At 43.3% G+C, this 26,035-nt stretch overlaps 1 protein-coding gene across 2 annotated transcripts; it reads right to left on the bottom strand.

The window, feature by feature from the left end:
* Window positions 1–801: 801 nt before the first annotated feature.
* On the bottom strand, window positions 802–25,958 carry LOC123997492 (adenylate cyclase type 3-like). 2 transcript variants are annotated; one of them, XM_046301787.1, is made up of 21 exons: window positions 25,564–25,958; window positions 23,722–25,252; window positions 22,357–22,506; window positions 14,892–15,034; window positions 14,668–14,779; window positions 14,049–14,176; window positions 13,443–13,601; window positions 12,918–13,083; window positions 12,421–12,540; window positions 11,780–11,922; window positions 11,298–11,459; window positions 11,061–11,148; window positions 7,597–7,713; window positions 6,974–7,242; window positions 6,656–6,737; window positions 6,330–6,488; window positions 2,680–2,826; window positions 2,367–2,480; window positions 1,899–2,025; window positions 1,663–1,787; window positions 802–1,192 (listed from the first exon to the last, which is right to left on the bottom strand). In XM_046301787.1, the coding sequence occupies exons 2-21, from the start codon at window positions 24,397–24,399 to the stop codon at window positions 1,010–1,012; spliced, it is 3,372 nt and encodes a 1,123-aa protein (XP_046157743.1). In that variant the 5' UTR covers window positions 24,400–25,252; window positions 25,564–25,958; the 3' UTR covers window positions 802–1,009. The 2 variants fall into 2 exon arrangements, with proteins under 2 accessions (XP_046157743.1, XP_046157744.1); XM_046301788.1 differs by having other exon boundaries at window positions 12,421–12,537.
* Window positions 25,959–26,035: the final 77 nt, after the last annotated feature.

Here is a 26,035-nt window from a genome sequence, read left to right as displayed (position 1 = left end):
TCTTGCTTTACAACATGCATGCACACACCTGCAATGCCTCCAAAAAAAACACAAAAACATTAAACCTGTCTCCAATTTCGCACCTGAGGACTCACACCTGGGTTCTGTACCCACTGTCATAATAGCCTCAGATGCCGTAAAGAAGTGAAATGTGCCAATGTAAGCCTAGGGGGGAAGAGCAGAGAAGGCATGTGTTCCAAATTCATAGCAAACAGAAAGAGGGCATGGCAACATTACTTGATTCCAGATTGGAAAAAATGTGAGAAAGAACACTCACTGCAGGCTTATACAGTACACACACACACACACACACACACACACACACACACACACACACACACACACACACACACACACACACACACACACACACACACACACACACACACACACACACACACACACACACACACACACACACACACACACACACACACACACACACACACACACACTGCATTAACTTTCAAACACTCTACCATCTTATCTCAGGTCATCTTCATCTCCAAGCAGTTTGGAGATACTGTAATAAACACAATGAAATCCATTATTTTCCAAATATAAAGAATTTTGTAAAAGGGGGAACGTATTCAAAATGAGGCATTTAGTCCAACAGCCTGGCTGCATCTGGCTTGAGTGATGGCATTGTAGTGAATTCATTAATGTGTTTGTCAGACGGTCTGTGTCTGAAGAGTGTTTGTCTAAGAATGTGTGTAAATATGTGTAACTATACAGTAGTGTGATATGTGTTCATAAGTCTGTAGTGGAAGTAGCTGAGCATTATTTTGAAAAGCTTTGTAGTTTGCAAAAAAAGTATTTGAACAGGCAGGGTGGGGGAGGCGGGACAAATCTTCTCTCTTTGCAAGATGTACATATCCTCTTACATTCTTTGCAATTCTGAAAGATGGAGTGTTGGTATAAGCATTATTTCAGATCTCACTTATACATTAGAATGTATATTTTTGATTATGTGTGTGCGTTTGTGTTTCTGTGAGCGTTGACACGCAGGTCAGGAGTTGTCCACCACTTGGTGTGGCAGGGTGACCGAGGAGCCGTTGATGAAGGATCCCTGTTTTTCTCTACCCTTCAGAAAGTAGGTAAGCAGCTCTCCTTTCCCCTTCACAAAGATGGGTCCCCTCCTCACAAAACGGAATCCGTACTCCTTCAAGATGTGGTAGCAATCTTCCACCACCTGGGGGAAGCAGAATCACATTGAATTTTAGGTGATGAATCTCAATATGCATACAGATCCAGCCAACATGTTTTCTGCCCAGATTTGGTAATCCACTTAAAGATATTCCCTGATGTCACATCCCACGATCTAAATAGTAATCAAACAAAGTAGGATTATTCTTGTGTTATTATAGCCATCTGGGAGACAATGGCTGCATTCCAGGCCGACTACATTTCAGTCAACCAATGGTTTCATGCCACATCATCGACTGCGCAGTCGGGTATCAGATTACTATATGTGGGTTTGAGATCTTGCAGGTGACTGCAATGCATCAATCATTGTAGGCTATCAAGTGTTCTTGCTCAGTCCTCACCTGAAATCAGGTACATCAACGACCTTACGGGCCAATGCGCTACAGCTATAACTGATTGTCTGGTTGTCACCTCACTACTTGCATCTGGTCGCACCCTGTTATGGAGAGGCCTTACCTGGATGTTACCCATGACCCCTGTGGACTCCATGCGACTGGCCACATTCACAGTGTTGCCCCAGATGTCATAGTGAGGCTTCCGGGCGCCAATCACTCCTGCCAGCACCCCCCCTTTATTCAAACCTGGGGAGAGGAGGAAGTATGGGATACATGATATGCATGCAGTACAAAACTAGGACACGCTCTCCATTCTCTTCTCACCTTAAAATATATGGCTGAAAGGTTAGCACTGACCTATGCGTAGCATAAAGTTGTTGAAGGACTGGTAGTTGATGTTCATGAGCGTGACCTTCATGGCCAGAGCAAAGTCAGCCAGATCTGCCAAATGCTGCCAGCGCTCTCTGTCAGTCAGCTCCTCTTTCTGCACAACAGAGCCCTCTACCTTAACCATCTTCATCATCATCATCAAGTTAAGTGAATTAATTTGATCACAACCACCACCACCGCCACCACCACCACCACGATCATCAGCACCCATACAATTACAGAGGGTAAAACATCAGTACTTAAAGCTCTAGATCACATTTCTGACAAACAGTAGAAGATGCTCTAGACTGAGTTCATCAGGAGTTCTGCTGTTTAGCTATATGAGTTCACATGATTATGTCATACTATAGGAGTTTACCTAATGTAGTTTACACGGCTAGTTTAAGCCTCCCCTGACCCAGACCCATTGGCTGATGACCATGGTAATGAGCTGACCTTCAGACAGGCGTAGCCGTTGCTGACGTTGGGAGTGACACCTGATGCTGCCATGTAGGTGCTGCCAATGGTTTTGATTTTGGTGATGCAGCGGAACTGAGACTCGTCCAGGAGCTGTCAGAGGTTAAAGGTCACGGATTGAAAGGTCAAGTCTCAAAGTGTTAGGCAGCATCTTTAATTCCTATACAGTGGCATGCATCGGGAATAGGGAGTAATAACATACAGTACCTCCATCGTTATAGCAAGCTCGTTCCAACATTTGCACGACTGTTACAAGTCACAAAATGAAATTATGCATTTATGAGCTTCTTACACTGTCAAAATCGGAGATGATTTCGTTTAGGAACCTGAGACACTCAATCCCCCCGTTGTTGATGCTCTCCTCTGTGTAGAAGTCCGAGAAGTTGGGGATGGAGGCGAACATCACCCCAATCTCATCATATGACTGGCTGTACAGCTCCTGGAAGGGGCATACATTTCGGGTTAACAGACATAGATAACTCAAGAGTATAACTCCAGCTGTAACCATTGCAATAGCTAAACAAACCTTACCTGTTATGCCCTGATCTGTTTCACCTGTCCTTGTGATTGTCTCCACCTCCTCCAAGTCAACCAGCGGTTTCCCCGTTCTGCTTTTTGCATTCTCCTTTTTCTAGTCCTCCCGGTTTTGACCCTTGCCTGTTTCTGGACTTTCTACCTGCCTGCCTGACCATTCTGCCTGCATTGACCACGAGCCTGTCTGCCAATCTGTACCTCCTGGACTCTGATCTGGTTTTGACCTTTTTGCCTGTCCACATACCATTCTCTTGCCTACCCCTTTGGATTAATAAACATTGTATGACTCCAACCATCTGCCTCCTGTGTCTGCATTTGGGTCTCTCCTTGTGCCTTGATAGTACCACTGTGATAACATGGGGGCTGATCACCGCACACAGTGACCGTGGCTGATACCTCTTTCTCAACTTCAGGAACTATACATGTATTGGTCCCACTTCACATTGACTGCCTTAAAACTTATGTATTTACTAGGGCTGGCACAATTACCATATAACCAATGGCTATGGATGAAGACCATCATGACAATTAAATAACTGTCATATCCATTAAATAAATATATATACACGTTTGGACAAAACCTACTCATTGAATGTTTTTTCTTTATTTTTTTACTATTTTCTACATTGTAGGATAATAGTGAAGACATCAAAACTATGAAATAACACATATGGAATCATGTAGTAAGCAAACAAGTGTTAAACAAATCAATTTATATTACTCAAAGTAGCCACCCTTTGCCTTGATAACAGCTTTGCACATTCTTGGCATTCTCTCAACCAGCTTCATGAGGTAGTCACCTGGAATGTATTTCAATTAACAGGTATGCCTTGTTAAAAGTTAATTTGTGAAATTTCTTTCCTTAATGAGTGGTGTTGTGACAAGTTAGGGGTGGTACACAGAAGATAGCCCTATTTGGTAAAAGACCAAGCCAATATTATGGCAAGATAAGCTCAAATAAGCAACAAGAAACAACAGTACGTCATTACTTTAAGACATGAAGGTCAGTCAATCCGGAAAACTGCAAGAACTTTCAAAGTTTCTTCAAGTGCACTCGCAAAAACCATTAAGCGCTATGATGAAACTGGCTCTCATGAGGACCGCCACAGGAAAGGAAGACCCACAGTTACCTCTGCTGCAGAGTATACGTTCATTAGAGTTAACTGCACCTCATAATGCAGCCCAAATAAATGTAACAGACACATCTCATCAACAACTGTTCAGAGGTGACTGCGTGAATCAGGCCTTCGTGGTCGAATTTCAGCAAAGAAACCACTACTAAACGACACCAATAATAAGAGACTTGCTTCGGCCAAGAAACACGAGTAATGGACATTAGACCGGCGGAAATCTGTCCTTTGGTCTGATGATTACAAATTTGAGATTTTTGTCTCTAGCCGCCGTGTCTCTGTAAAACGCAGAGTTGGTGAACGAATGATCTCCGCATGCGTTGTTTCCACCTTGAAGCATGGAGGAGGTGTGATGGTGTGGAGGTGCTTTGCTGGTGACACTGTCTGTCATTTATTTAAAATTCAAGGCACACTTAACCAGCATGGCTACCACAGCATTCTGCAGCGATACGCCATCCCATCTGGTTTGAGCTTAGTGGTACTATCATTTGTTTTTCAACAGGACTATGACCCAACACACCTCCAGGCTGTGTAAGGGCTATTTGACCAAGAAGGAGAGTGATGGAGTGCTGCATCAGATGACGTGGCCCCCACACAGTGCAACCCAATTGAGATGGTTTGCGATGAGTCTTCCCAAACATGCTCAGCATGTGTGGGAACTCCTTCAAGACTGTTGGAAAACATTCCCGGTGAAGCTGGTTGAGAGAATGCCAAGTGTGTGCAAAGCTGTCATCAAGGAAAAGGGTGGCTACTTTGAAGACTTTCAAATATAAATTATATTTGGATTTGTTTAACACTTTTTTGCTTACTACATGATTCCATATGTGTTATTTCATAGTTTTGATGTCTTCGCTATATTTCTACAATGTAGAAAACAGTAAAAAATAAAGAAAAACCCTTGAATGAGTAGGTGTGTCCAAACTTTTGACTGGTACTGTATATGAACGACCAGCTGACGGAAGACAGGATGGCCGGCCATTCGTGCAGTTGAGTCAGTTTCTGCTGTAACATGGACTCTACAACGTGATGAAACTTTGTTGCTCCTTGCTGAAACATGCAAGGTGTTGTAGCAAACAAGGCTTCGGTTGCCTAGGCAACACCCCACTCCCTGCAGCAGCAGCACAATGCAGTTAGGAGCAGAGGAGAAAATGTGCCTTTAAAAAATATATATACACTGAGTGTACAAAACATTAGGGACACCTTCTCTTTCCATGACAGACTGACCAGGTGAATCCAGGTGAAAGCTATGATCCCTTGTTGATATCACCAGTTAAATCCACTTCAAATCAGTGTAGATGAAGGTGAAGGAGACAGGTTAAAGAAGGATTTTTAAGCCTTGAGACATGGTTTGTGTATGTGTGCCATTCAGACGGTGAATGGGCAAGACAAAATATTTAAGTGCCTTTGAACATGGTATGGTAGTAGGTGCCAGGCTCACCGGTTTGAGTATGTCAAAAACGGCAACACTGCTGGGTTTTTCACAATCAACAGTTTCCCGTGTGTATCAAGAATGGTGCACAACCCAAAGGACATCCAGCCAACTTCACACAACTGTGGGAAGCATTGGAGTCAACATGGGCCAGTGTCCCTGTGGAACACCTTCGACACCATATAGAGTCCAGGCTGTTCTGAGGGAAAAAGGGGGTGCAACTCAATATTAGGAAGGGGTTCCTCATGTTTTGTACACTTAGTGTTCACATGTTTCGTACATCTATTATAATTGTTTTGCTATTCGAACGGTCAGGGCAATAAAGTGTGACAATTCTGGTCACATATGGTCCTAAATGTTTGCTAAAACACAACTGGAAGATCATCAAGACTCTTGGGAGAATGTTATATGGACAGATGACTGAAAAGTATAACTTTAGTCAACTTTTTGGACGACATGGGTCCCATTATGCCTGGCAAAAACCAAACACTCCATTCCACAGTAAGAACCTCATAACAACGGTCAAGCAGGTTGTGTGATGGTTTGGGGATGCTTTGCTGCCTCAGGACCTGGACGACTTGCCTTAATAGAACAAACCATGAATTTTGCTCTGTATCAGATCATTCTACAGTCTGTGAGCTGAAGTACAAATGGGTCATGCAGCAAGATGAGAATCCGAAAAACACAAAGTCTACATGAAAATGGCTAAAAGGTAAACAAGTCAACATTTTTGAATGGCCTACTCAAAAGTAGAGAAAATTAGAAAGGGCAAATACTATTTTGTGGCACTGTATATTTACCATGAAGGGGGAACCAGGTACTGCCTCTACAGTAGTAAAGCTGTCTCACCTCGTCCCTTTTCTTGGAGCCCAGGAAGTGGCGTGCTACGTGCTCTGGCAGCATGTTAGTGACCAGCGCCTCGTTCCAGCGCCTCATCTCATACACCTTCTCCTTCTGCTCATGGACCTCAATCTTCCACAAGAACAGAGTACGGGCTAGCTTCTCCACCTAAAGTCAGGGACATGGTGGCAGGAGACAGGAAATAGGTTAAAATAGAGGTGGGGAGGTTAACAAGAATGGAGAGGAAGCAGAACATGTGTAAAATAGAGAAGCTAGTGATGACTTAGTGCGGTTGGAAGGTATATAACTAGTAGATTTCTGCCACAGCAACTTACATGTCGAGAAAAGTAGTAGAAACTGATCATCATGATGAAGATCATCACAGTCATGGCATATTTGGAGGGAACCAGGTAAGACCTAAAAACAGAGCACAGAGATAATCAGAAACCACCGGCATGCTCACATTGTTTACAGAACAGCAATATCACACTAAACATGGCAATCAGAGTTGCGGTTAATTTCATTTCAATTCAGTCAACTGAAATTCCAATTACAGTTTTACTAATTGAAAAGAAATGATGACCACACATCCATAAACTGATGACCACCACCCACACCTGTTCTACAGCTTATAACACCACAACCACATCCACCTGTAGTCCTGGAAGCGGGCCATATCGTAGCGGTCAAATATGTCCCTCCAGCTGTAGATGTTGACAATGCCCGTCGCTATGGTGATGAGGAGCATGAGTGTGACCTTGACCATGTGGCTGACCTGCACCAGCATGGTGGTCGCCATGAGTGCCAGCACAGCGATGTAGCTGTAGTACTTGGGGTTGTCCAGACAGCCCTCTGCCCCGGATTGGACAACAGAGGAAGGAGGTGCAATTGTGGTGTTTCCCGAGGGACGGGGACAGCTCAGCTACAGGGCGTGGACAGAGAGGGGATAGAGGCCAAATGTCAATGCAAGGCCCGAGACACCACTCAATCGAGTTCTAGTGCTTCCTCCAAACTTACCTGGACCCCTTTTAAAAATCCTTGGTTTCACTCCCATCTTGTGGCTTTATTATGAATTTAAAACATTTAACTGCAATGCGTGCTGTTGCATATGGATGGTATGCATGCATGTCAATACCAAAAACGGACCCTTAAGCAAAACCATGGTTTATGGGAAGGCTTGTGTGTTGGCATGCTACTGCATAATTCAACACCAGAAAGCCATTGTTCTCAGTGTTGTGATTTTTTTTTTACTGGACTAACGATGAACGTTTCTCACCATGTCCACAATGTCGGCCATGGTGAGGATGAAGATTGCTGCCATGGCCCATGTGTTCCGTGCCCAGCGGGTGTGGTCGATCCATGTGGAGAAAGACACCAGCCTCTTAGGGAATATCTAGGAGGAAAAATAACATGTTGGTCATCAACAGAAATTTCATTAACCAGTCACGTGAACTACCAGTAATATATATCATCATTTACATTTACATTTAAGTCATTTAGCAGACGCTCTTATCCAGAGCGACTTACAAATTGGTGCATTCACCTTATGACATCCAGTGGAACAACCACTTTACAATAGTGCATCTAAATATTTTAAGGGGGGGAGGGGGGGTGAGAAGGATTACTTTATCCTATCCTAGGTATTCCTTAAAATCATCATCATCATCATCATCATCATCACCACCATCACCATTGTTGTATCGATGTGGTTCTGAGTAATGTTTTACAACACTCTTTTATGACACCTGTGGTATATGTGGGGCAATGGCGGGACATGAAAAACGTTTTAACTATGATTGATGGTGACGGCCGTATTTGCTCGCTGTAACCAACAAAGTAATACAATTGTAATCATCATCGTAATCAAGTTCAGTTTTCAAACGCATCGTCAGATGGAAACCATAGTAGAGGTCAGGGTATTTCTCCGAGTGAGTTTGTACAGATGAAGATTATTCATTTGCGCCAGTTTGCTACAGCATAAAAAATATATATATATATATTATGTGGATTATAGTTATTGGACATTTCTGTCGGGATTGATGCATTTCTCATAAGAGAAAATCAAGTCTGAAATGTCAGTTGTAAACTCCAGAAGCATTTCTAACCCTCAAATACACTACAAGTTGTACATTTCCTGCATTGCAGGAAAGTTCTCCTGCAACAGTAGGCCGTCATTGTAAATAAGAATTTGTTCTTAACTAACTTGCCTAGTTAAATAAAGGTGACCTTAAAACAGGGTGTTCAAATTAAGAGCCTACATCTGTTCTTTTAGTGACTTTCATGTTAGTGACAGTACAGTATACTACTATATAGTGCTGTATCTGTCAACGGTCATTTCAGATGAGCTGTGACAAACCGAGGACGAGCCATATTGGTTTCCCTCATTGAACCATCAATCATGCCATTAGGAGTCATACATCAGTCCAACCAGAGGGCTTCTCTATGAACATCTATGATGTGCAGGGATTGATTTTCCATAGATAAAGAATAGTCACTGGAGTGGAACTACTGTCGCGCGAGGGGACTCAGATATCCAAGGTTAAATCTGATCTCATTGGGTACAGTACATTCTCTCAGCAGCTGAACAATAACCTGGTCCATTTAGCTTCAGGTAAAAGCATTTCATTATGTAGCACTAAAAGCTCTTTTAAATGGTTCTGGGGTGAATTGTATATGTATACGCCAGGACAGCGGAGTCAATCACCACCTTCCGGAGACACCTGAAACCCCACCTCTTTAAGGAATACCTAGGATAGGATAAAGTAATCCTTCTAACCCCCCCCCTTAAAATATTTAGATGCACTATTGTAAAGTGGCTGTTCCACTGGATGTCATAAGGTGAATGCACCAATTTGTAAGTCGCTCTGGATAAGAGCGTCTGCTAAATGACTTAAATGTAATGTAAATGTATATGTGAGTGTGTGTGGTTTCTGGTGTTCATGTGGTTGACATTGTACTGTGACAGGCACAGACATGTCGACATGGACATGCATTTCGCCCTCGATGTAGTAGTTGTTTATCTGTTTGTTTATGTGTGTACAGTGCATTCTGAAAGTATTCAGACCACTTCCCTTTTTCCACGTTTTGTGAACTTATGTTTTTATATTATATTTTTCCTCATTAATCTACACACAATATACATTTTTGTAATATATATATAAAAAAAACACAAATACCTTATTCTGAAATAGATTGTTAACTAGGCAAGCCAGTTAAGAACAAATTGTTATTTACAATGACAGCCTACCCCGGCCAAACCTTCCCCTAACCCAGAAGACGCTGGGCCAATTGTGCGCCGCCCTATGGGACTCCCAATCACAGCCGGTTGTGATACAGCCCGGGATTGAACCAGGGTCTGTAGTGATGCCTCTAACACTGAGATGCAGTGCCTTAGACCAATGCGCCACTCGGGAGCTAATTTACATAAATACTCAGACCCTTTGCTATGAGACACGAAATAGAGCTCAGGTGCATTCTGTTTTCATTGATCATCCTTGAGATGTTTCTACAACTTGTTTGGAGTCCACCTGTGGTAAATTCAACTGATTGGGCATGATTTGGAAAGGCACAAACCTGTCTATATAAGGTTCCACAGTTGACAGTACATGTCAGAGCAAAAACCAAGCCATGAGGTCAAAGGAATTGTCCGTAGAGCTTCGAGACAGGATTGTGTCGAGGCACAGATCTGGGGAAGGGTACCAAAACATTTCTGCAGCAATGAAGGTCCCCAAAAAACAGAGAGGCCTCCATCATTCTTAAATGGAAGAAATTTGGAACCACCAAGACTCTTCCTAGAGCTGACCGCCCGGCCAAACTGAGCAATCGGGGGAGAAGGGCCTTGGTCAGGGAGATGACCAAGAACCCGATGATCACTCTGACAGAGCTCCAGAGTTTCTCTGTGGAGATGGTTAAAACCTTCCAGAAGGACAACCATCTCTGCAGCACTCCACCAATCAGGCCTTTATGGTAGAGTGGCCAGATGGAAGCCACTTCTCAGTAAAAGACACATGACAGCCCGCTTGGAGTTTTCCAAAAGGCACTCACAAGATTCTCTAGTTCTTTGTCATTATAGGGTATTGTGTGCAAATTGATGAGGAGAAACATTTTCATAAATTTTAGAATAAGGCTGTAACTTAACAAAATGTTAAATAAGCCAAGGGGTCTGAATACTTTCCGAATGCACTGTATGTGTGTGTGTGTCTGTGTGTCTGTGTGTGTGTGTCTGTGCGCACACAGTGCACAGATACAGTGCACGGGGTCCAAAACCCTTGTGGCCAATGTGGGGATGGGGGAGGAGTGTTGCCGTTAGGGTGATAGTAGCAGTCGATAGTGGTAGCTACATAACTGTCTGTAGCAGTCAATAAATGTGACTTTCCATGACCTGGCTCATGAGGTTAGATCAAAAGTGCTGATGCGTGACAAAAGAACGAACGTATGGGGTGCTGATTAGACACATTCTTTACCACATTCAGCTTACATAACATTGGGAGTGTATGTACACATCAAATGCACAGCATCATGAGATGCTTAGCACATCGAAGTTATTTAACTACGATATGTTGATCCACTATCACAACTACCTTATTTTTACTCAAGAGTATACCACAACAAATATCTTCATATCTACAGATTTATTATGTTGTGGAAAATGTTCTATGATAAAATATGATTTGGCTATGGGTTAACTGTTGCTCGCTCTGAAAGGCTTGTGATAGTGGAGTGGGGGGAAGGGGAACTCACTCGAGGGAAGATGGCCGCCAGAGAGCAGACAGTTAGGACGAGTAGCAGGACCTCTCCCACAGCTAGGGTCACGTAGTTTGCTATCATTCTGTCAACCGCAAGACCACACAGAAAATAAGAAACACGAGAGAGAGAGAGAGAGAGAGAGAGAGAGAGAGAGAGAGAGAGAGAGAGAGAGAGAGAGAGAGAGAGAGAGAGAGAGAGAGAGACAGAGACAGAGTGTTAAGGGGCACTCACCGAGGGTCTATGAGGACCTCCATGGCTGCAGTGAACAAGAGCACTACACAGGAACAGCTGAAGGCAGCTCCGCTCTGCTTCTCCTTTTCTACAGAGTAGCGGGTCTCCAGCTCAGGGTCCACAAAGCGCAGGGACAGACGGTTGGTGCGTTTCCCCTTCAAACTGACAGGGCAGACCATAGGATTCATACCTGGCTGCACAAGGCTCACTCACACACCCTCTGCTACTGGTTTTTTCTCTATGACTATCACACACACACGCATACATAGATACACACAGGCTGGCAAAATTCTGTGAATTTAAAATAAATTCCCTGGTTTTCCCAAAAATGCCTGGCTAGGTGATTCCCGGAATCAGGAGGGAATAAGCATGAAATCCAGAATCCGCCAAACAGGATTTCAGGAAAAGCAGGGAATTTATTTCAAGTTCCTGGAATCTTGTAACCCAACACACACCCTCACTCTCACTCTCGGTCTACTCACGCTTGTACGGTCTCTCTCTCCAGCAGTGCCTCATTGAGCAGTTTGTTGAGCTCCTGTTCGTTCTCTTGCGCATCAATCACCCTCTCGGCCAGGTCCCGCAGCCTCAGCCTCCGCCGAGGGTTGGGGAACGAAGGGTTCACCACCTGGAGTCACAAGGTGGCATTCCTGTTCTGTCATTACACCACCCACTGGATGCACCCCGATTCTCCACACTTCTTCTAAAGTGTGCACTTGCACACACTCCCTCGTGGATTTAACAATGGTCGAAACTCTCTCCAGCCAATACTTACACCAATCCAATGCTTTTAGATCCATGATGGGGAGTGTGCAAGTGCACACTTAATGAGAAGGGTGGAGAATCTGGAAGTAGCCACTCTTCATTCAGGTTTGAAGTGGAGAAGGTAGCACACGTTGGAGCAACTCCTGTCTTGGAGACAGCCAAAGTACTTGGAGGTTTTTGTACTAGCCAGCACACCCCTGAATTTACATATCGAGGTCTAAATATAAGACAATGATTAGTTAATCATTTGAATAGGTGTACTAATCCTAAACTGGAACAAAGGACTGCACACAATGTGCACTTGTAAGACACAGAGTTGCAATCCTGTGTGTTAGGGGTTACAGTATAGGTCATATGTTACCCGTGTGTCCAGCTCCTCTGGCTCGTCTGGTGTGGTGCAGGCTGTGTGGACACTCCCATTACACTCAGTGGTGTTGATCAACAATGGAGAGTTCCCATTGGATGACATCACAGACAACTTCTGATAGGAAACGAAGAGACAGGAAGGAGGAGAGAGAGAGAGAGAGAGAATGTGAGGTGTGTTACAGTGACTGTGGTGTGTTGACAGGAGGAATCTGGAGAGAAGAAAATATTGACATTTTTGCAACGCTTTCTTTTGCAGCCTGTTGTAAGCTGTTACTTACCTGGTATTTTCATGGTATTAACTAGGAAACTACGCTGGTAAATACCTCAAAGAATTCAACTAAATTGGTGACTGGTACCAAAGTTACAGACAAAAGTTATTTCTTAGTAACTACTACCTGGTTGTAAAAGAAAGTTTTACAGGGGTTTTATCTCAGTGAGACGAACCTGTAAGAATAAAGGTCGAATAAAACTAGGTGCTGAGGCAATACTCACCACCCCGTTGATGCCGTTCTTTCCCAGGGGGCCTTTGGGCACCACCACCAGGTAGGAGTCGATGCCCCTCTCCTTCAGGTACTCACAGCGGTCCCCCCCGTTCCCCGGCTCCATATCAAACTCCCCGTGCAGACACTCCATGGTGGCTTGGGAGATGTGCACACGCCTGCCACAAAGGTCAGGGGTTATAGGTTATAGGTCAGAGAGCCTGGCATATCAATGGCAGGGCGGGTGGAGGCTGACCCTATGCCCTCCCTATTACAAACTGAATAATTCCTGCTGTCACCCTCTTATTTGATATACAGTACATCAACATATCCTGACAGACTTCAAAACTTATCGCTAGCAATAATACATTTTGTATTGGTATGTAGGGTTTGTATTGGGCACAAACACCTTTGACAAATATGAGTGCATGAGGCAGGTAAATCTTGCCTGTGCGTCATCTAAGGTTGTAGTAAAGATCTGTAAATAGAGTTTGGGAAAATGTAATAACTTAGAAGGGTTTAACCAGTTCCTTCTTACCCCGGTATTCCCCCCGCCTCCATCTTATTGGCCACGGTGACGTCAGTGGACCAGACGTCATACTGCCACCGCTTCTGTCCCAGTACGCCCCCCAGGACAGTGCCAGTGTGTACCCCCACACGCATGTCCACATCTGTCCCGGTCTTCTCACGAACATACCTACAGGACAACCCAGTCACCGTGACACAAAGCCAAGAAGAACCTCCCTAGCCAGTCTTTCCCCTACCATTTGTTTTGCCTCCAGCACATCACATTATTCCTACTCTATGTGCAAATCTCAAATGACACGCTATTCACCACAAGTACAGAAGGACCTCTGAGATGTGAACACGTCTGAAAAGGAAGTCAATCGGAATACTGAAAGGTTTGGACTTAAAAGCGCATCAAACCTTTAAAGAAAATATGAATTGTGTATTATTTTCTCAGCATTTATCCAGATACTGTAGATGTCAGACCTGTTTTCAGCACATGAAAGTAATATGTCCTACACTAGTATACTCCCTTTGGCCCTAAGTGGGTGAATATGATGTCCTTTGACACATGCAGCCAATACCACAAACCACTTTAAAGCTTATATAGTCCACATTTCCATTGGGTGCTACTCACGAAATGGCCTCCACCATGGCCAGGCCCATCATGATGGAGCAGGCAGCGTGGTCCTCTCTGTAGTCTGGCAGGCCACAGATGCAGTAGTAACAGTCTCCCAGGATCTTTATTCTCAACTGGTGGTATTTCTACACAGAAACACACACACAGAAACACACACACACACACACACACACACACACACACACACACACACACACACACACACACACACACACACACACACACACACACACACACACACACACACACACACACACACACACACACACACACACACACACACACACACACACACACACACACAGTGAGGTAGTGTAGAGGCTGGAACATTCAAATAAGTGATTTCATCTGTATGTGAAATGATGTGATTATTCATTTAAATTAACTTTCACCTATAAATACATCTGTTTAAAAGATTAGTATACATGCCAACCAATATACATTTTTAGTCTGTAAGTAATATATGTATGTCTCTGTGTGTGTGTGTGTGTGTGTGTGTGTGTGTGTGTGTGTGTGTGTGTGTGTGTGTGTGTGTGTGTGTGTGTGTGTGTGTGTGTGTGTGTGTGTGTGTGTGTGTGTGTGTGTGTGTGTGTGTGTGTGTGTGTGTGTGACTCACGGCAGCCAGCTTGTCAAAGCGGGCAAACAGTTCATTGAGGAGCTTGACCAGCTCATGGGCACTGCATGATGATGACAGCTGAGTGAATCCCACAATGTCGGCAAACAAAATACTGAAGGAGAAAGGGGATTTACATGCAGTCATGACGTCATCCTGCCTCTGTGTTATATAACATAGTATACTCTATAAGTTATGTTCTCCTAGCCATAGGTCTATAGTCTTACCTGACGTTTTCGTGGCGATACATGTACATGGTGTTGAACTGCTGCATCTCCTTCTGTCCAGTCTGACTGGCTTCTTTCTTCTTCATGTCCTGTAACATCTCGTCTGCTATATGCTTGGGCAGGATGGACAGCAAGAGACGCTCCTGTGGATGACAGGGAGAGTGGTGATGTTTCAGTCTATATGAGGAGACTCTAAAGAGCCTCAATAGACGCATGCACAGCTTACAATAAAGGCACGGAATTGTGTGTGATTGGCAGCAGAATCAATCAATGACTCAATCATAAAAGATTCAGTGACCTGATCAAACCACTTTCTATAACAAAGGAAACGTCAGTTGGAAACTGTCCAAAGGAAACTGTCCGTTGCCATCCCAAATGCCTCCACTTTCATTTATATCTACTTCTATCACCCTTCAACCAATAGATGTGCTCAAAAAGTACAAACAGTGTATTTGGAAAGTATTCAGACCCCTTGACTTTTTCAACACTTTGTTAAATTACAGCCTTATTCTAAAATAGATTTAAAAAATAACTGTTTCCCCTTGTCAATTTTTTTCATGTAAAAATTTTTTGCAAATAAAAAACAGAAATACCTTATTTACATAAGTACTCAGACCCATTGTTATGAGACTCAAAATTGAGATCAGGTGCATCCTGTTACCAATGATCATCCTTAAGATGTTTCTACAACTTGATTGGAGTGCACCTGTGGTAAAATTCAATTGATTAGACATGATTTGGAAAGGCACAAACCTGTCTATATAAGGTCCCACAGCTGACAGTGCATGTCAGAGCAAAAACCAAGCCATGATGTCAAAGGAATTGTCCGTAGAGCTCCGAGACAGGATTGTCTCGAAACACAGATCTGGGGAAGGGTACCAAAACATTGCTGCAGCATTGAAGGTCCCCAAGAACACAGTGACCTCCATCATTATTAAATGAAGGAAGTTTGAAACTACCAAGACTTCCTTGAGCTGGCCCCCTCATACAAATTGAACAATCAGGGGAGAAGGGCCTTGGTCAGGGAGGTAACCAAGAACCAGACTGTCACTCTGACAGAGCTCTAAAGCTCCTATGTGGAGATGGGAAAACCTTCCAGAAGGACAACCATTTCTGCAGCACTCCACCAATCAGGCCTTTATGGGAGGGTGGCCAGACGGAAGCCACTCCTCAGTAAAAAGGCACACGACAGCCCACTTGGAGTTTGACGAAAGGCACCTAAAGGACTCTCAGACCATGAGAAACAAGATTATCTGGTCTGATGAAACCAAGTTTGAACTTCGTCGCATCTGGAGGAAACCTGGCACTCTCCCTACGGTGAAGCAAGGTGGTGGAAGCATCATGCAGTGGGGAAATTTAAAAGCGGCAGGGACTGGGAGACTAGTCAGGATCAAGGGAAAGATGAACGGAGCAAAGCGCAGAGATATTCTTGATGAGACCCTGCTCCAGAGCACTCAGAACCTCATACTGGGGCGAAGGTTCACCTTCCAACAGGACAACGACCCCACCTTCACAATAAATCCATGATCTATTTTAGAAAATGTAGTAAATTTCAGAAGAACAGAAGAGCATACTCTGAGTTTTCCTTATGTTAGGTCCTGATCTGGCTATGCCAAATGGCTGTGGGCTACACTAGTTCATTCAGCAGACATGATTTGCTTTGAATTCCATGGCATTATTTTATAGTATAAAGAATACAATTGAACAAAGCTGAATAAAATAGAAAGGATATTTTCTCCAAATGATTTGAGGGAGTGCGGACGCGGCTCTTCTGTGATGAGCGGTTAACAAAGAAATAGGTACTCCTATATGCTTAATTTAGAGTTAATATTGTAACTTTAGTTGTTCTACAAACGTTGGGCTATATGTTTTGATTGTTAATAAACTCTGCAAAAAAAAGAAATGTTCCTTTTTCAGGACCCGGTCTTTCAAAGATATTTCGATTTTTACGAATTAACTTCACAGATCTTCATTTTAAAGGGTTTAAAAACTGTTTCCCGTGCTTGTTCAATGAACCTTAAACAATTAATGAACATGCACCCGTGGAAGGGTCGTTAAGACACTAACAGCTTACAGAGGGTAGGCAATTAAGGTCACAGTTATGAAAACTTAGGCCTTTCTACTAATTCTGAAAAACACCAAAAGAAAGATGCCCAGGGTCCCTGTTCATCTGCGTGAACATGCCTTAGGCATGCTGCAAGGAGGCATGAGGACTGCAGATGTGGCCGGGGCAATAAATTGCAATGTCCGTACTGTGAGACGCCTAAGACAGCGCTACAGGGAGACAGGATGGACAGCTGATCATCCTCACAGTGGCAGACCACGTGTAACAACACCTGCACAGGTTCGGTACATCCAAACATCACATCTGTGGGACAGGTACAGGATGGCAACAACAACTGGACTTCAGGAAACAGCAGAGGGAACTCCCCCCTATCCACATCGATGGAACAGTAGTGGAGAGGGTAGCTAGTTTTAAGTTCCTCTGCATACACATCACAGACAAACTGAATTGGTCCAATCACACTGACAGCGTCGTGAAGAAGGCGCAGCAGCGCCTATTCAACCTCAGGAGGCTGAAGAAATTCTGCTTGTCACCAAAAGCACTCACAAACTTCTACAGATGCACAATCGAGAGCATCCTGGCGGGCTGTATCACCGCCTGGTACGGCAACTGCTCCGCCCTCAACCGTAAGGCTCTCCAGAGGGTAGTGAGGACTGCACAACGCATCACCGGGGGCAAACTACCTGCCCTCCAGGACACCTACACCACCCGTTGTTACAGGAAGGCCATAAAGATCATCAAGGACATCAACCACCCGAACCACTGCCTGTTCACCCCACTATCATCCAGAAGGCGAGGTCAGTACAGGTGCATCAAAGCTGGGACCGAGAGACTGAAAAACAGCTTCTATCTCAAGGCCATCAGACTGTTAAACAGCCACCACTAACATTGAGTGGCTGCTGCCAACACACTGTCATTGACACTGACCCAACTCCAGCCATTTTAATAATGGGAATTGATGGGAAATTATGTAAATATATCACTAGCCACTTTAAACAATGCTACCTTATATAATGTTACTTACCCTACATTATTCATCTCATATGCATACGTATATACCGTACTCTATATCATCGACTGCATCCTTATGTAATACATGTATCACTAGCCACTTTAACTATGCCACTTTGTTTACATACTCATCTCATATGTATATACTGTACTCGATACCATCTACTGTATCTTGCCTATGCTGCCCTGTACCATCACTCATTCATATATCCTTATGTACATATTCTTTATCCCCTTACACTGTGTATAAGACAGTAGTTTTGGAATTGTTAGTTAGATTACTTGTTGGTTATTACTGCATTGTCGGAACTAGAAGCATAAGCATTTCGCTACACTCGCATTAACATCTGCTAACCATGTGTATGTGACAAATACAATTTGATTTGATTTTGAACCATGTGTAGTTATAACTAGTGATTATGATTGATTGATTGTTTTTTATAAGATAAGTTTAATACTAGCTAGCAACTTTCCTTGGCTTCTTACTGCGTAACAGGCAGGCTCCTCGTGAGGCAGGTGGTTAGAGTGTTGGACTAGTTAACCGTAAGGTGCAAGATTGAATCCCTGAGCTGACAAGGTAAAAATCTGTCATTCTGCCCCTGAACAAGGCAGTTAACCCACCGTTCCTAGGCCGTCATTGAAAATAAGAATGTGTTCTTAACTGACTTGCCTCGTTAAATAAAGTTGTAAAAATATATATATATATATATATATAAATATTGGCAAAATCGGCATCCAAAAATACAGATTTCCAATTATTATGAAAACTTGAAATCGGCCCTAATTAATGCATTCCGATTAATCGGTCGACCTCTAATCTGAGCTCATTCAGATGCGAAATCAAACCTTTGCCAAAGCAAGGAAAAAGGACTGGAAATGTTTCAGACAATTGCGAAACAGATGTACTGTCTTGATTAAGAAAGCTAAATCAAACTGCCTTTTAAACTCGATATCCAACTGCTGGTGATCCTTCAAAATCTTGGAAAACACTAAATGCACTGAAGCATACAAATTCCTCTTCTTCCCTGCCTAAGCAAGTTCTGTGTGACTCTGGCATCATAACTGAGAAGAATGGGATAAGCGATGCTTTTAATCATCATTTTATCCAGGCAGGCTTTTTATTTGCCAGAAATTGTGGTTAAATTGACCCTGGTAAGTTAATCAACTGCTCTTCCTCTGTCAGCCTCGATGGTTAACCCATCAACTTCTAGTGAATCTTTGTTTTCATTTCAACAATTTACTATATGTGATGTGCTAAATGCCTTGCTTAAGACTGGTAAAAAAAATCCACTGGGGCTGATATTCTTGATCCATTCTTGCTTCAGCTCTCTGCCCCACTGATTACTGAATCAATAACCCATATTTTTTACCTGCCGATTATATCTGGTACTATCCCCAAGGTTTGGAAGGCGGCCCATGTACTCCCCCCTTCACAAACGTGCAGACCCTTGTGATCTAAATGATTAAATCACCCTATTTCTAAACTTTCTTGCCTTGCTAAAATATTAGAATCTTTGATTAATTCTCAGATAAGATCTTTCTTATTTTTTAAAATGTATTCTAAATGTACATCAGTCGGGTTTTAGACCAGCTCACAGCATCTCTATCTCTGTTGGATCCCGAGTTATAAATGATGTAGTTAACTGTATGGATAAAAGGCTTTAGATACTTTTGATCACTCATGGCTAATTCAGAGTCTTTCCTCAATTGACCTAGACCAGCTTGCATGTAACTGGTTTTAAAATGTATTGACAGATAAAACTCAATGTGTATATCTACTGATGGTGTTAAATAAGGTTTCCTGGATATTACGAAAGGTGTCATACAGGGGTCGATTCTGGCCCTGTGCTTTTTAACATTAACAATATATCGACATGTTTTTTTTTTTAAAGAAGAAGAAACTGCACTTGTATGCCGATGATACTGTTGTGCTATTGCTCCCACGGTTGAGCAGGCTCTATCTGAACTACAGTCTTCCTTCATTGTATTACAGAAAAACTTTATTGACCATGGAATTAGTATTGCATGCAGGTAAAACTGTTCTCTAGAGCACATAGAAACAACTCTGATGATTGAAGCATGTCATTTGGATAGTGTCCATATTGATTGTGTCCCTGCTTACAAATATCTGGTTAGATTTAAAGCTGTCTTTTAAAAAGCATATTGATGAGTTTATGAAGCTGATAATAAAAATGGTCTTCTATTGTTATGATTTTTAAGAATAATGACTAAATGATGTATACATTTAACATAAGAAAGGAATGTATGTGTGTGTCGAAATAAAACGAAGAGAAGCATTAACCTATGTTTGAACTGACCCGGCTGTAACTCTGGGGAAGATAAGATAGGACAGGGTGAGCCCCTCCAGAGCTCTCGTATCTGGGGGAGACTGGAACTGTCAGCTGAGTGGTAATAAACTGTGGTGAAACTCATGAGAAAATCCCTATGTTGGTGTGTATGTATGTGTGTAGGGTAAGAGAAAGTTATAAAAGGAATGTCTTTGTATTAAACATGTACAAAACATGCCCCCCATGAGCATGGCTAATAAACCTAACTAACTATTGTAAACTGGCCTCTGTATATTTCATTTCAATAAGAACCTTACAAATTCTTAGTAATAGACAGAGTATTTTAAGTGAAGTTCAGTTTATGATCATTGAGAACAAAATTCTCATAACATCTATAGAAATAGGTCCTGCCTCTCGCTAAATAGTAGAAAGCAGATTATTCAGTCTACGTTCCTATCGGTCCTAGACTACGGCGACATCATCTATATGAAGTCAGCTGCCACTTCATTAAAGCTGTTAGATGCAGTTTAACATAGTGCACTGCGCTTTAATACGGGCTAAAATGTTTGTGCTCGTAGTCACTGCATTCTTTTGATTTATTAGGATCCCCATTAGCGACAGCTAGTCTTACTGGGGTCCGACAGACAATTGGTTGGCCCTCTGATGTCACGTAGGTTGATACATTGCTATGTTTTTATTTAGAAAGCCCTTTTACAAAACGTCCCACTGTACCTAACTTCTTTACTAAACTTTAGACATACGAGTTACCACACTCTGTCTCAGGGATGGCTAACTCTGGAAAATCCTTTGGTTGCTACTGAGTTAGGTAAATCAGCTTTTAGTTTCATTGCACCTTATTTATGGAATAATCTTCAAAATGTTCTTACATTTGATATCTGGGTGTCTCTAGGGAAATTCAGTAAGCTGATTGAGAACCTTATTTACTATTTTTTATTTTTTATTACTGATGAATGTGTTTGTATTTTACAACCGTGTTTCTTTCTGCTTGCATTTTGATGTGTGTGTTTTCTGTCATTTCTGTAATTCAGGGCTTATCTGTAAAAGAGGCCTTGGTCTCAGTATGACTCCCTGATAAAATAATAAACATCCAACGGACAAACAAGATATATAATCACATATTACACAGTACATAGACATATAGACCTATAGCTTTTCTCCCTGTTAAAAGCACTGTCCCTATACACAAATCTGATTGGCCTAAAACTATCACTCATCTGAACAGATTCCACCCTTGATGACCCAAGACCAGAAACATAAACATTGGAAAACACAAACGCATCAGGCAAACAAAAGCCTTGAGTTCACACACACGTGGAGGGAGGAAAACAAATAACGTGGCGGGGTTTTTCTACGTTCTTATCAAAGCCTGACGGAGAGAGACAAAATAAAATGGGCAAGCGAGTCAGCAGAGTGATTACTGCGGACATCGTCTCAGGAGGCCGGTCGCTATAGTAACCTGCAGCGACCGGATGCTCCTTGATTGGCTGGCGGCCCTTGTATCCCGGCAGCCCATGCTTCTCCATTAGTATTCTGGGAGAGTCTCTCTTTCTCTCCCTCACTTCCATAATCACCCGTTTCCTCTCAGCGCTCTCCCTCTTTCTGAGCTCTATATAGCAGTGACTGTCTGTTCCATAAATAGTAGCAATCAAGAATGCCCAATGGCCACAGCTGTGAGACGGAGAGGGAGGGGAAATGACTGCTGACACAGTGCTAACTCAAACAGACAAAATATGCACAAGCACACACACACACGTAATTAGCTTAGTATACGTGTACTGTTAACAGAAGATCAAATGGAGCTGTAGATACTAAGAATTTTGTTTCAATTCCCTTTGGCTTCAACATAAATAAAACAGGTCTGAATCAGAATCACATACATTCAAACCAGGGCACTACTCTGGCACTGCCACATGATCCTTATTGCCCCCCACTCTCTAACCTACCACTCAAACCTACCAACCTCTGTCACCTTTCTCTCTCTGCACATGTTGTCTCCTGCCCTATATTGTATATGCCCCTCTGTCCTCCCACCATATGTTTTTGCCAACACTTCCTCCCTGTCTCAGTCTGTCAGTCTCACCTGTTGCTGGCTCTGTTCCTCCAGATTGAGTTTGACCTCCAGGGACTGCCGTGCTTCCAGGAAGGCCTTGCGGTGTTTCCGGTCTGCCATGTAGTAGGACATGACGCCCACAGTGATGGCACACACGTAGATCACTATGTTGGCCAGCAGCTGGAGAACGCCAGAGTCATTAGACACACACGACATGCACACACCACCTGCACTATAACAAACACACAAACAGGCGCGCACAGTAGCCTTTCACTGTTAGTCTACACCTGTCGTTTACGAAGCATGTGACAAATACAAATTTGATTTGACATACGGACACACTCTGAACGCTGTGGGGAGGAGCCTTGTGTAGACTTATCATGATCTAGGCTAGTGGTATCTTACTGAATTGCTGCAGCTATGAATATGGCAGACAGGCAAAAAGAAACCAGCACTCTAAATAAACCATTACCAAACTCTTATAGGTTGCAATGGGGTGGCTACTGATGAGTTCAATTTCAAACAAAGTTTGGATACTGCACTGTTTTGATTGAATAATATTTTGATTCGCTCATCTTGAAGCTCTGATAGGGTGGTTGGCATTTTATTGGGCTGCCTGCCTCTCATTGGATTAATGTGACATTATGATAAAGACATGAGCATACTGAGAACCAAAAACTGTGGACCATTTGAGAACAGTATTGATGTCAAACAAGAGAATGACCTTTAAAATAGCAAATATAGACAAATGACAAAACCACAGAGGCTTTTTTTTGTGCCATTGATAATTCTACCTAAGACTCTTTTAGTTGGTAGGAGACACCAGCCTCTGCTCTGTCACCAAAACATTTGATACCGTCAGCCTGTTTGCAGACTCATCAGTAACACCTACTCATTGTAGATGCTGTAAGACAATTACAGGGCATAATGTGACATAAATAGTACATAGACTTGAGGCTAATCTTCTACATGATGAAACTATTACAACACACCATTTGTTGTGATCAGGAAAGCTTGCATGACTTTACCTGCACTGTCATTTTAACATTATTAAATCTGCTGTATATACCCTAGAAATGGCTCATAATTCCTTGAGTTGCAAGTATGGCATGTTGCACTGTTCCTAGTTATTTTATGAGCTACTTCACAAGATATGTTCACATCTCTCTACCTGCCACCCTACTATCTACCGTGCCTCCCCCCCACACACACACCTGCCTGTCTCCAACTCCACCTGCAACTTCCTTCGCCTCCTGCATGTGTCTTCAGCCCCCATTCTTACCCGTCTCCCTCTCCACCTGCAACGTCCTCCCCTATCACAACTCACCCACTCCCACTCCCGCTGCAATTCATCCTCCACCCAAGGTGTGTCCTCAGCCCCATCCCCACTCTCACCTGTCTCCCGAGAGCAGCCCCCTGGATATCCTCCTGCTGCTGCTGAGCAATGGTGACCCCCAGCACTAGGGTGTGGACCCCGCACGACACAGATGTGATCAGCACAATGGGCGTGAGCCGCAAGGGCAGTGTCAGGAAGAAGGAGAAGCTAAAGAATGCCTGCCAGCCCACTGTGTCACTGGCCTGGTGGAAGCGGGCATAGTTCAGGCCCAGGTAGCAGAAGATTTGGGCCGCTATGAGCACCCACAGGGCGTAGGGCACCACACGTCTCGAGATGCGGTCGGGTAGCAGGCCGTAGCGGCACAACACATAGAGTAGGATGTCTGATGCCAGGCCCAGTGATGCCACCACCACAGAGGCCAGCTTTTCGCCTGTGTAGACCACAGCGCACATGACAATGATGTAGCTGTCAAACAGGGCAGCAAACACAACCAGAACCAGTAGGGTTTCGTGTCGCTGCCGCCGGAAATAGGTCTGATAGAGGTTCTCCAGAGACTCGGGTGCAAAGGTGAGCCGCATGAAGCGTGGGAGGCAGAGGCAGCACCCTTGGCTGCGAACCGTTACCTCGTGCGAGCGCCCCACGGCATGGCCTGGGTCCGATGGTAGGGTCACAGAGCAGTCCGCCGAATACTCTGCTGAGTACTCCGGCTCAGAGAAGGCCCGGTTGCGAGGCATCATGAATAATGACTACGTTTTGTATTCTTCCTGTGACCTCTTCGTAAAAAAGTGGAAATCTGTTTGTAGTTCTGCAAGTGTAAAACTCCTCAAGGTACTATTGTAAGGTTCAAACGTAGGCCTACATCGTGCTCTCTCATCGGGTTCCCTTTCCCTTTCCCGTTCCCTTTCCCTTCTCCTGTGTGTAAACTGAACCCTTTGCCCTGAGGTGTCACGAATGTCCTTTAAATCCCACGTAGTGTCTTGATTATCAGGATCTGCACTTTAGAATAGCTTTGCTCACATATTTGTTAGTTACACGCCTCTGACAGTGTCAGTTGATTCACCAATCCAATGTTCTCTAAATTTAGGCCTAAGGCAAAAGGAGCCCATGGAAAATTCACTAAGAATAAAGTGGGGGAAATAATATAGCTTTGTTTCTTTTCGAATACAAAACTTTGTTTAAATTGCCACCATTCTCTCCATATTCATTGCATCAAGGTCGTCACCAATGTTCACATGGGGTTTCCATGGTGAAAACTCAAAAGAAGTGAAGAATATGGGATGCTGTTTGATCATGAATCGTGGCCCCTCCACCTGAGATAACGCCTGACCAGCAATCCACGTTGGAAAAAACAGGGATTTTTAAGAAAATTACTGGGAAATATGGACAGCCTTTGCAAGTTTTGCAAAAGAGGCCTAGATTCGTTTCTTCTTTGCAGTTGACAAACTGATCCCGAGAGCAATGTCTTTCGTTCCCTTCCAATATTTAGCTTGAGAAAACTGCGCCTCTGTCCTCAGTTGATAATAACGCCGGAGCACTCTGCGGGACTTCTGATTTTACAGTGCACACAGGAAATCGGCTACATGTTGCGCTCTATGAAAAAGACAAAAACGTTAGAACTTGTAAAATGGATGTCCAAAATGACACCATCGAGACTATCCATTTAAAATACTTAAGTATGTTTTGCCGTGTTATTAAGCAACACGGTTTTCCAGCCTACAGTATAAGGACATCATATTTACATATTTCTTGCCCCCATTACACATATTGATGAGTTTGTTGCCTGTGATTTCAGGGTTAAATCGCGTGGCTACATTTCTATTTCGAAAAGGTGCTAGAGGACTGCTATTGTTATACCCACTTAAATGATCGAATGACTGAAAATAATAAGCGTCATTATTTACCCATTCGGTATCCATTTAACATGTGGTGATGGCCAAAGATGAACGTGATCTTTCAATGTAGGTTTTCATTCTCCAATGACTCGACGTTTGGCATCTCCTGTCTATCTATCCCTTTTAAAATGCCGCATGTGAACAGAGATGTTGTACCAGATGCTGTAAAAACCATCCGCATATTGTTGCATCCGCATACAAAGCCATGAAAAAGCCACTTTCGATCTCCTATAGGTGGTGCTCGCTCTTTTAAGGATTAGATGCCACTTGTAATCAAAACAGTGCGTTTTGGGTGTTTGTTATAAGAATAACATGAACATGTCCCTCTCGACGAGTAATAGACTACAATGGACTCTCGCCTTCTGCAGAAAACACGGAACAGCTCTGCTTTTTCGCCCTCGATCTTCACTTTCACCCCTGATAAGCCCGTCCCAGTCTTTAGATCACCCCCCTTGCCTCCCATGTACAAAGTCAGAAATTA

Source organism: Oncorhynchus gorbuscha, linkage group LG15 (genome assembly GCF_021184085.1).
Source record: "Oncorhynchus gorbuscha isolate QuinsamMale2020 ecotype Even-year linkage group LG15, OgorEven_v1.0, whole genome shotgun sequence".
NCBI lineage: Eukaryota > Metazoa > Chordata > Actinopteri > Salmoniformes > Salmonidae > Oncorhynchus > Oncorhynchus gorbuscha.
This window is presented reverse-complemented; position numbering and strand designations above follow the sequence as displayed.